This window comes from Prionailurus viverrinus, chromosome D3 (assembly GCF_022837055.1).
Source record: "Prionailurus viverrinus isolate Anna chromosome D3, UM_Priviv_1.0, whole genome shotgun sequence".
Lineage (NCBI taxonomy): Eukaryota > Metazoa > Chordata > Mammalia > Carnivora > Felidae > Prionailurus > Prionailurus viverrinus.
Window position 1 is genome coordinate 10148017 of NC_062572.1, and position 12059 is coordinate 10160075.

At 43.4% G+C, this 12059-nt stretch overlaps 1 protein-coding gene across 12 annotated transcripts in view; it reads right to left on the minus strand.

Annotated features, from left to right (window-relative positions):
• The window catches only part of HECTD4 (HECT domain E3 ubiquitin protein ligase 4), a 192062-nt gene that overhangs the window by 48540 nt on the left and 131463 nt on the right, over positions 1 to 12059 (minus strand). For all 12 annotated transcript variants that reach the window (XR_007145911.1, XR_007145912.1, XR_007145913.1 and 9 more), the window contains 7 exons: positions 11350 to 11431; positions 9480 to 9682; positions 8691 to 8826; positions 7686 to 7868; positions 7036 to 7200; positions 6472 to 6641; positions 5442 to 5557 (listed from right to left, as the gene is read on the minus strand). Coding sequence is in view for 9 of the 12 variants with exons in the window: in XM_047828361.1 (XP_047684317.1) it covers positions 5442 to 5557; positions 6472 to 6641; positions 7036 to 7200; positions 7686 to 7868; positions 8691 to 8826; positions 9480 to 9682; positions 11350 to 11431 (1055 nt within the window). In the remaining 3 variants the exon portion in view is untranslated. The remainder of the gene's footprint in view (positions 1 to 5441; positions 5558 to 6471; positions 6642 to 7035; positions 7201 to 7685; positions 7869 to 8690; positions 8827 to 9479; positions 9683 to 11349; positions 11432 to 12059) is intronic.

Below are 12059 nucleotides of genomic sequence, written 5' to 3' on the forward strand. Positions count from 1 at the left end.
TCTATGCATAATGGAATGGGATTCAGCCATAAAAAGTAATGAACCTCTGAGATCTGCTACAACATGGATGAACCCTGAAAACATTATGCTAAGTGAAGGAAATTGGACCAAAAAAGGACAAATATTGTACGATTCCACTGATGTGAAATACCCAGAAGATGTAAATCCATAGAGACAGAAGGTAGATTAGAGATTATCAGGAGCTGGGGGAGGGAAAAAGGGGAGTTACTGTTTCATTGGCAAAGAGTTTGTATGTGGGAGGATGAAAAAGTTCTGGAAATAGATAGTGATGAAGACACAGCTCTGTGAATACACTAACACTTCAAAATGGTAAATCGTATGGTATGTGACTTATACCTCATTAAAAAAAAAAAAAAGAAGAGGTCCTAGGAGAAATAAAAAGTAGTCCAGGGGCACCTGAGTGGCTCAGTCAGTCAAGCGTCCGACTTTAGCTCAGGTCATGATCTCACTGTTCGTGAGTTTGAGTCCCACATCAGGCTCACTGCTGTCAGCATGTGAGCACAGAGCCCGGTTCCCATCCTCTGTCCCCGCACCCCCCCCCCCTTTCTGCCGCTCACCCCCTTGCGCTCTTCCCCCTTAAAAAAACTAGTCCAATGGAAGTTAAAACACAGAGGTTGTTTAGGATATTGGTGAGAGATTTATTGACTTATACCTCACGGACAGACACTTGGCACCTAATGCGACCCAATGATATGGATTAGAAGGCAACAGGAAAGAGGAGACAAAGACCAAACAGATTTAAAGTGGAGGAAGAAGCGAGGCCAGGCCATGGGGTGTGTGGCCCCTGTCCTTTCTTTACACCTGGAGTGGGACACACGTTCAGGCCTATGCTTCCCAGGGGACAAATCAAAGAGGAAACCATTCAGTTACAAGATTCATGAAGTCCGTTACGTACATATACTAGTCATAAAGAGCCCAGCTAACTTTGATAAACACTTTCTGATTATTATTGTTCAAATTAAAAATTTATTCCAAGAAAATTTATATACAAAATACCAGCTGATCCAGGGAGTGACGTGGGCAACAATGTCCTTACAATAAAGCAGTAGCCAGTGTCGGGCAGACATTTCAAGGATGATGGCTAGAATCCTATCAGGTAAGGGAAAAGCAATTCTTAGGGGGAGGAATGGCAACTACCTGGCGGGGCTGAGGCACATCTACCATAAGGGGAGTTTTTACGCTATCTACTGTGAGAATAAAAAGTTTCTACACTTCACATTCAGGAAAGGCAAGACTGACTGTACTACAGCCAGAGTAACAAGTAACAGCCAGAACTGGCTGTGAACTCATTCCAATCTGTAAATGACAACTTCACAGTGGTAACTATGCTCAGGAAAGCCAGCCTCTCGGTGACAGCTCCATGCTCTTGAGGGCCACTCAAAGCAGGCCTTCAGGAAGCCAACTGTGACGTGGAAAGGCAAGATGCAAGCAGTAAAAGTTGGCAGAATAACACACATGTCTAAACACAAGAGAAAAAGCACCTGGCTTATGAAGCTGGTAATGGAAATGGGGAGGAAAGGGCTAAATCTCAGGAGCATTTCAAAGGAAGAATAGAACATGGCAACTGATTGGATATGGAAGGATAGGAAGGAGGGCTCTGTCATATTTGACTCCATATCTGAGCCTCAAAAATAGTCTCAGTATGACCTAAAACTGGGACGTCAGAAAGGAGAGCTGACTCTAGAGGAAATAATGACTGGTTTTAAATGTGGGGTATTCACGAGGCTGGGGGTCCCTCCAAGAGAAAGAGCTGAGAGGCCTGGATAGCAAGGGAGGGAATGCCCACGAGCAGAAGCCACAAAATTGAAGGTGGGTCAGGCAAAGCTTAGAGCAGGTCGGGGGCCCCTCCCATCACAACTGCCCAGGGTCACCTTCAACTGACGATTCTGACTTTTGGGTGGAGCTCGGAAAGCATTTTAAACCTGTTTCCCAGGGATTCGTATGAGGTTTCAGAGTCTGAGGGGAACCTCTGGCTCAGGGAATGTGTAGATTTAACAAGGTAGGGAGAAGGAAACACACCTTGAACCTGAGAAGTTCTGGCTTCTGCAAGAACAAAAGGTGGGAATTCAGGGGTTTCTATATGCTTTTTCTTCAGCATCAATAGGTTTCCTGTGCTACTTCAACCAAGGGATCCAGTGAACTTCACAGAAATATTTCTTCATGAGAAAAAGCTCTGTAGCATGGTGCTATCTGAGACCAAATGGAATTAGGTATTCTTTTCCTTGGATTAGAGAAGCTATAAAATTGAGATGGGGTAAGTCAACATGACAATGGCCAAATCTTCTGCTTCATTCCAGATGAAGTAAAATACTGGAAGAAATTCACTGAAAAAAATTTTTTTCATTTGAAAGGTTCAGATAGTGTGTATAAATTTCACATGACATTTTCACACACAAAATAAAAAATCCAAAGTAACCCAGGTGCAGAGTAGGTTTGTTGGCTATTCAAGGGTAAAGGACTGAGAAGCCAGCAAACTTTCATATGTACTTTAAACCTCAGAGCTCTTTCTGGTAACCTAATAAATGAATTATTAAGTACAATTATATTTGACATAAGACACCATTTTCGGATATAAATTGATGTGTATAAGCTCACAGTCGTCTCTTTTGTGGCAATAAGCACTTCCTACCTATTTCTATCCAACTCTTTGTGACAAGAGTTCTTTTCCATTAGGGAAAATGGGTTAGGTGGGTTATTGTTAAAGCCATTTGAGACCACTGCTCCAAATTACGACAACTCTTAGCTTATACATTAAGTACCGAAGTTAATCTCACAGATCAAAACTCCCTTATTCTATAAAATGTATAAAAGGATACTCAGAGAGTCCTACAGAAAAGTGACTGATTTATTCAGCAAGTATATGCTTGCTAAAAAATCACTAATGTATGTCTTATGATGCAACCTAGGCTAAGAACATTAAAAAGCAGAGGCAGGGAACTAAGGCCCAACCACAAGTACAAAGCCAAGTTACAGGCAAACATTTGGTCACAAGCAATTTCCCCTGAGAAGCCTAGCAAATTCCATTCCTTCTGTCCTTATTCTCATGCTCGGGGTCTCTCTGAGGTTTATTAACTGGCTGCACAGCACTATCCTTAAAAAAGGAGGAAAATTTTTAAAAAAAAAAATTTTTTTTCAATGTTTTTATTTATCTTGGGGACAGAGAGAGACAGAGCATGAACGGGGGAGGGGCAGAGAGAGAGGGAGACACAGAATCGGAAACAGGCTCCAGGCTCTGAGCCATCAGCCCAGAGCCTGACGCGGGGCTCGAACTCCCAGACCGCGAGATCGTGACCTGGCTGAAGTCGGACGCTTAACCGACTGCGCCACCCAGGCGCCCCTTTTTTTAAAAAAATTTTTTTTTCAACGTTTTAAAAAAGGAGGAAAATTTGAAGAGTAAAACACATACAGAATAAAGAGAGCAGAGACCAACCCACAGAAATTGGTGCCACGTGAAAAAAACCAAAAATGTAAGGACAGTAAAGAGATTAGGGAGTGTCTGAAAAAGCAACAGAGAAATGAGAAATAGTAAATAATATGGATAATAAAAATGACTCACACACATGAAAGATAAAACCAAAACCATTATGGAAGTTAAAGGTGCTCATTTATTAGTTACAGTTCATGCAAAGGCCAGCTCTAGAGCACTGGAGGACGCTAATCTAACTGGGAACAATTTCATGTGGAGTCCAATTATATCCTTGGGGACAAACCACACGTTTTCCCTTAAAAAACACCCAGGCCAACTACTCATTTACAAGACCGGTGAAGACAAGAGGACACATTAAATGACACCACACAGATACAATCCACAGAACCCAGACTGTGGGAAACCCTTCAAAACAATAAACTGCAAGGCAAAAAAGAACATGATGAGGGGAATCTAGATTTTGAAAAAATTCAAAGACATAGCAATGAAGTTACAATGTAAGAATTTTATGTGGATCAAATACAGAATAAATGCAAACAATATACAAACAAATACAAATGCAAACAAATACAGAAACAAGTATGACTTTATGAGAAAATTAGAAACTTGAATGCTGACCAGATAATAATATTAAATAACTACTGTTAATTTTTCAGATGTGATAATAGTATTGTGGTTATTTTTTTAAGGGTCATTTTTTAGGGGTGCCTGGGTGGCTCAGTCGGTTAAGCGTCTGAACCTTGGTTTCGGCTCAGGTGATGATCTCAAGGTTCATGAGACTGAGCCCCGCATCAGGCTCCATGCTAGCATGATGACAGTGTGAAGCCCGCTTGGGATTCTCTCTCTTGCTCTCTCTCTGACTCTCCCCTACTTGCATTTGCTTGCTCTCTCAAAATAAACTTTAAAAAAAAAAAAAAAAAAAAGAGTTGTGTGGCGGGTCGGGGGGGTGGGGAGGCGACTAGATGGCTCAAACGGTTAAGCATCTGACTTGGATCAAGTGATGATCTCATGGTTCGTGGGTTCGGGCCCCAGGTCAGGCTCTGTGCTGACACCTCAGAGCCTGGAGCCTGCTTCCGATTCTGTGTCTCCCTCTCTCTCTGCCCATCCCCAACTCATCTTTGCTCTCTCTCTCTCTCTCTCTCTCTCAAAAATAAATAAACATTAAAAAAAAAAAGTTGGTCTTTTTTAGAGACACATACTAAAATATTTAAGAGTAAAAGGATATCTAAAAATATAATCCAGGAGGGTATAGCATAAATGAAACAGGACTATGAGTTGTACTGTTGAACTTGAGGGTTCATTATACTAGTGTACCTATTTTTGTGTTTGTTTAAACTTTTCAACACACACACACACACACACACACACACACACACAGATGGATGTTAGTGCAAACTCCTGACTGAATTCAAACGTAGCCAGTGACAATGGTCAGAAAGTATCTGCAGCCTTATAGGTTCATAGATAGTTCTAGCAAGGAAACAAATGCAATGAAATTAATGGAGGACACTGACATGGTCCTCAAGTTAAATTTAAAAATGCTGGTTTCCAGGGCACCTGGGTGGCTCAGTCGGTTAAGTGTCTGACTTGGGCTCAGGTCATGATCTCACCATCCGGGAGTTTGAGCCCTGTGTCAGGTTCTGTGCCGACAGCTCAGAGCCTGGAGCCTGCTTTGGATTCTGTGTCCCCCTCTCTCTCTGCCCCTTCCCTGCTAGCACTCTCTGGCTCTCAAAAAGAAAATAAAAACATAAAAAAAAATTTTTTTTTAAATGCTGATTTCCTACTTTGCATGTAGTAAAAGCTGTTTACATTTCTAGATCTGAGATAAAAGTTGTGATAAGTGCTGTCTGCAGAGCTCAGCAGTTTGAAGTGTGTGTTTGCGCGTGTGTAAGTTCATGCACGTATACACAAATGTTAGCATTCCATCATCAAATTGGAAATGTACTGACAAACTCAATAAAGTCGGGTGGAAAGGAAAGCCACAGGTACTTACCCGCACTGCACTCCTGGGCTACTAGGTTGAGCACTTCAACAGCTGCAGGACACTGTTGTATGAATTCTTCACAAAACAAGCTGTCTTCTAAAAGCTGGGCCATGACCAGGCATGCTCTTAATGTTAAAAGATTTACAATATTTCAAGGTCATCAATGTTCATTCTCTAACAAGTTAACTGTGAAAAGCATTTCAATCAATTCTGTCCCGTAATTTACAAAAAGATTCACACTCCCCATTCCTCTTGCTTTTTTTTTTCCACGCTCCCCTGAGCTGGAGTGGTCTAACTTTCCTTGTGCCCCACAGTAACTGCTGACACTGCCGACAAGCAGAGAGGGGGAAAGCGGTTGCCATCTCTCCTAAGTGCAGACACAGAGTGCCACGTGAGAAATCAGCATCATCTCTTAACAATGCTTCCTCATCTGTGCTCCTCGGGCAGTATTAGTGTTCTGGGAACGAGAGGGACCCAAACGCTTGGAAAATCTGTATGCTGATCTGTCACCTACTTCAAAACGCATCTTAGAACCTTCTAAGAAGTCCCATCGCCAAAAGAGAAACTTGTTGCCGTTGTTTTGTGCCAAATAAATGCATTCGCAAGAAAACGCTACTCTTCCTTCTGACACCAACGGTTGAGGGCGTTCCCCAGTTTTCTCATCGTGGGTTTGGAAAGCGACAGACCAGATGTATGCTAATGCGGCCCAACCCATTTACACAAGGTAGAGTGGCCGAAGGATTCCCGGGACAGAACAAGGTACTTTTACCAAAGCGGAGCGGTGGAGCCTTAGGCACACTTTCCATAGACCACATCTGGATGGCTTACTTATATTCTTAGGGGAACAGCTAAAGTGTTTCAAAGTGTAGAAACTACACAATGCAAAAGAACTTGCAGAAATTGGGGAATGTGACAAAAAAGTAGTCAACAAAGCTCAAGACAATGGTCTCTGTTCTCACGTTGGCATGGACTTCACCTGTGGACCCACTAAACCGGGAGTGGAGTCCCCCCGCCCCGCCTCTGTGGCCCGGGTGCTCACCTTGTTCTTATTTCAGCCAGGAGCCGAACGACTGCCATCACAGGAGCTGACCCATCTCCTGTTGCAGGAAGTGAGGTATGAATAGAGAGACTTCCCTCCTGAGGAAGCAACATGGACTGGACTGCCTGTACTACCTTCTCAGTAATGGACAGTTTATGAAGAGGCAGTGCCTGATGGTGGTGGGGGGGGGGGGCATGGCAGAAAGTTAAATTCAAGTAGTTAGTTTATAAGAAATGAGGGCATTATTATCTGGAGTTAAGTCTCACAATTTCAGTTAAAAAAATAAAATCACCATACAGAAAATAGCAAACTAGACCAAAACAATTAAAAACATAACACACTGTGGAATATTCCTAACCAAAGAGATGAATCTCGTCACCTAGGTGAAATTTTCACATAAATGTTACTATTAAGTAATTATGCCCAATACATAAATATACATCCCAAGTAGCATTTAAGATAACCAGGTATTTGTGCCTCTGCACTATGAATGTGCATATTGCTCATTACGGTATGGTTACCATTTGCAGTGACATGTGATAATGCATTTAAAAATCACCTTACCTCTGATCTTGGAACACAAAGTCTAGACAATGGAATAGTCAATGTGTCTGACGCTTGCGAAGTCTTTCTACAGTCTATGGGTGGGAATCTGACTGTAGCTATACCTTCCTGTTCATTGATAGAAGCCACTACTCCGATGCTTCCTGATATTCCTCTACCTAAAACCTAGAGACAACGATGGATTAGAACTGCCGGCCAGCAACGATGGTGTTCGTAATGCTCTCATGCGACAGGCGGGGAGGAGCAAATTCGCAGCTGTTGTCAGTTGGCATTACAAGAATGCAGGAATTACTGCATGTTTATTACAATGCAGGTACCATGCACTGAATGGGAGTTAAAGTAATAGGCCCTAAAATCTGTGTCAAGGTCATCACAAGATGACAGACTCTCAAACTCCCAACTCTAAAATATTAGTGACACCATAGGACACAAGTATTATAGTTAACATTATATAATACCGTACTAATATTTAAGTAATCTGTAGCACGGTGTGGATTAGAATTCGTGAGTTTCTCAGATTCCTTGTTTAGCTCAAAAGAACAAGGATCTTTGTCCATTCGGGTGGATGATGCCATCTTACAGATGATCAATTAATCAATGGATGCAGTGACTTGGGGAGAGCAGTGACTTGGGAAACGCTGGCTGGTTACCTGAACCTCAGACCCTATCTTGATGGTCTCTTTGAATCCTCCGAGAGCACACAGTGCAGCGACAGCCTGGCGGGCGATTCTCTGAAGTTTGGCGAGTTTCCTGCCACTGCTGCTGCCGTTTTCCAGAATGCTCTCTGCGTATTTCCCCAACTGTGGAATGTACATCAGCGCACGAGACAGAACCTACATTGAAAAAGCAGCCATGTAGTAGGAGTTAAAGCTTTAGTCATTTTTGATACTAAGAGTGATGAAGTGTCTGTAACAGTGCCTGGCTCCCGTGTCCCGAAGGAACTTCGGTTATGGGAGGGATGAAGTAACTACGAGGTATGACCATTGACTGATGCCGTATCTGCCTTATAGAATTAGGACTGCACACACACAACCTCAGCATATGGGACAAACACTGTGTTAACAGAACGAAAGCAAAATCTTAACCTGATGGAAAACCATCACAGCATACTGCCTACATCTCAATACCCACTTTCTTTGAGGACGTGCTATAAGGCACTCACTTGAAAAATGACAGTGGGAAAATGGGAATTGATTACAGATCCCCAGATTTTAGGACACTAGACTTCTGTTTGTAGTGATGAATTACTGATAGAGCAGTCTGGGGGTATAAATCACAGGGACCTCCTCAGGACTTAGTAAATACACGTAACAAATCCAATAAACCAAGGCTGTGTGATTTCCTAGTGTCAGTGCCAATCAAACACAAGCAAAGAGAAACAAGGAGTTCCGTTCTTTCCCTGAGAATACAGTCCGGTCTTCTGCAAAATTAGAACTGGCAGCGACAGGGGACATAGATTAACAGAGGTGAAACCACTAAACCAAAGCAAATATGTGGTGTTGGTGGGGGTGGGAGAACAGCTAACCAGTCTATCTGGCCAATTTGGGAAATCTCTCTTTACTAGAATATGACCCTTGCTAGGCAGGATTCAAATGCTGAAACAGAACACAAACTTCCTCCTCGTTTCCTCGATTAGGCAGTGACACCGTGCTAACCTTTTCTGCTGTTGTGGTCCATATCTGAGCAGCATTTGACTCGGGTGCCATCAGCAAGCTATGAAGCAAGGCAATCACCTCTGCGGCCATGCTGTTTGCCACGTGCCCGCTGATGAAGGGTCGGACGGGGTCAGTCCTGCAAGCGTCGGGAGGGAAAGGGTCAATGCCCAGGGATGGTTAAGAATGCAGATGAGGGGGCTTTTAGGGTTATCATCAGATGGAAAAATTTTCTAATCATACAGGAAAAAGTGGATTCATTGAGAAAAAGAGATGCTAAATTATCATCAGGAAAAGAAAAATCACTTCATTCATATTCCTTCCAGTAGCTGAAGAATCCTCTGAAACAACACACCTCAACCTTGAACCGCGTAAACCATCAGGATTGAGGGAAGACGCCTAGTTCCTGGCTTGAAAGAATAGAACACCTTGCAGACTTGTTGGAGGCAACACTCACTCCTCTCTACTCCTTAGAGGTTATTGTATACAGTTGGGCTGGTGGGAAGTATCGTTTGGAAGAAACAGAGGCAGTAAGACCTGAGTTTACTAATGCTCAGAAAAGCCATAGCTGGTGTTCCTGGTGGCGGCCTTTCTCAGAAATACAACCCTCTGGCTATAGCTGCCCACTTGGCCAGCAGCGCCACCCTATTCACCCGCTACAACCTCGGCTGGGTATTTTAAGCCCTCAGTCCTCGTTTTCTGGCAGGTCGAGGGGATGACAGACGATAAAAACCCAAACCACAAGTCCATTACAAAGTAGCTCTGAAAAAAACGTGGACAGGGAAAGGCTACCTTGCGAGCTCCGAGTTCCTCTCTCGGCAAATGGAGGTCTGGGCGGTTTTCTTCTTGTCGCCTGTGGACAGTCCGCTCACAGTCTCTGGGTTGATGGACTCTACAGGTGGCCCAACGCTGACGATGAGGCCAGACTGTGCCCACTTGGTTGCCTTCCGAAGAGCGGCTGCGGCCTCTTCTGTAATCACTTCACAGCAGCCGCCCTGGAGGGAGGTTTGAGACAGTCACCACACTCAGCTTCCTTACCTGTTAAGGCCTGCTTCTCGGTTACCAAGGCAACCCGGGCTCATTTCTAAAAATTCACATGTCAAAATACTATGTGTAGAAAGTTAATTTCCCCTAAACATCCCGTGTCCTCACCCAGTCACACAATTGTTAGTCCTCTAGATTTCTTTCCATGCAGTTTTTTTTTTTTAAATGTTTATCCATTTTTGAGAGAGGAGAGACAGAGCATGAGTGGTGGGGGGCAGAGAGAGAGGGAGACACAGAATCCGAAGCAGGCTCCAGGCCCTGAGCGGTCAGCACAGAGTCCAACGCAGGACTCGAACCCACGAACCATGAGATCATGACCTGAGCTGAAGTCGGACACTTAACCAACTGAGCCAGCCAGGCGCCCCTATTTCCATGCAAATTTTGGCATACATAATCATGGATCTTACTTCACACAGTTTTTCTATTTATTTTTATCAGTTAACAAAAATATCATGTGTTTTGATATCAGTATATACAGATCTACCCAGCTCTTTATATAGTTGTATGGTATTTCATTATATGCATATAATTTAAATTTTTAAATTAAAAAAAAAAACTGAGGTATAATTGACACATAACAATTGTTTAATCAATCCCGTATTTAGGGGTATACAGATTCTACTTGGTTTTCTTATCAACAGAACATGAAGAGCATGGTTGTATCGAGATACTTGAGAAGGACTATTTACTCTCATCTTGACCGCAACAGGTATTCTCAATCTTAACTTCGTGTGACAGATGAAAAAGGATATATTACTATTTTTAATCCTTTGTTGTGTAATTTGTAAATGTGGGCATATTTTTCTATTTTTTATGAGCTATGTGTCTTTATTTCTTATCTATTACTCTTCTAACCTTTCACATGTGATCGCTTTTAAAGTATTATTAGGCTACAAAACTTCATTTTTTATTTCTTACTCTTAGAGCGAGAGAGAGCATGTGTGCAACGGGTGAGAGGGGCAGAGGGAGAGACAGAATTGTAAGCAGGCTCCACACTCAGCATGGAGCCCAATGCGGGGCTCGATCCCATGATTGTGGTATCATGACCCAAGCCAAAATCAAGAGCCAAAATCAAGAGTTGGACTGTCAACTGACTAAGCCACCCAGGTGTCCTGCGGTTTTAGGCTGCAAAACTTTTTTTTTAATGTTTGTTTATTTTTGACAGAGACAGAGGGCAAGTGGGGGAGGTGTAGAGATAGGGAGACACAGAATCCAAAGCAGGCTCTAGGCTCTGACTGTCAGCAAGGGTCTAACGCGGGGCTCGAACCCACAGACTGTGAGATCATGACCTGAGCTGAAGTCAGACGCTTAGGCAACTGAGCCACCCAGGTGCCCATAGGCTGCACAACTTTCTTAACAGAACTAAGAAAAAACTTCTAGGTCAAAACCAAGAGATCTCTTTTATATTTTAACATTAATGACAAACTGATTCTAACTAGTTCTCTTGAAAACAGCTTCAGTTAAGCCAGTAACTTCGATTTCTCACCCTGCCTCCTTGTGGTAACTTGAATTTTTTTTTTTTTTTTTTTTTTTTAAGTGTCTCTTGAAAACCGAAAGCATGGTAAGTGCCCTTCAATCGTGGGTCTTGTCAGGGCAAATACTTCCGTATCGGGTTTACCTTCGTCATGTCTCGATCCATTTTCACAACTTTCTCCATGTTGGCGCCAGTGCCAAGTCGGAAGGGCCGTCCTTCGGAGCTACTAGAAGGGAAGGCAGAGAGAGGGGGCCATCTTACGGGCAAGGTCAAGGTGGCACTGCATGCCCGTGGGGCAACCTAGTGCTGGTCGGAGCTGAACAAACTCGAGACTCCGAACCTATGATCCCAAGAAGGCCTGGGAGGCACTCGGGAAGTGATCTAAATCCCAAAGTGAGGGGACTTTAACTGCAGGATGAATTGGATGCCTTGGTGTGAATGACTGGATGTTTCTGACAACTCAGCTTCCTCTGCCTCTCCGAACACTCCTTCACCAAATTTGCACTCTAAAATCCTGCAATGCCCAAGAATGCTTCTTGGTGATTTCCGCATCTAGCAGGACCTGCCTGGCCCTATTGGTTCATACAGTAGCCCAGGAGTGCTTCCAGCTGCCATGATGGCAGACAAGGGACCAATTATGAGGAGGACACCATCATCAAATCATTTATCTGGAGAAAAAAGTCTTCCACCTGAGACATACACAGGCGTCCTCAACTCCCTCGTGTGCTGTGGTAGGCCTTCCCATCGCCCGGGCTCCCACTAACAGGGCCCAGGAGGTCTGTAATCTTTGGACAGTAAGTATATTTGTACTTTCCCATTGAGCAATCATACCATTCACCTTCAGTGAATTAAAG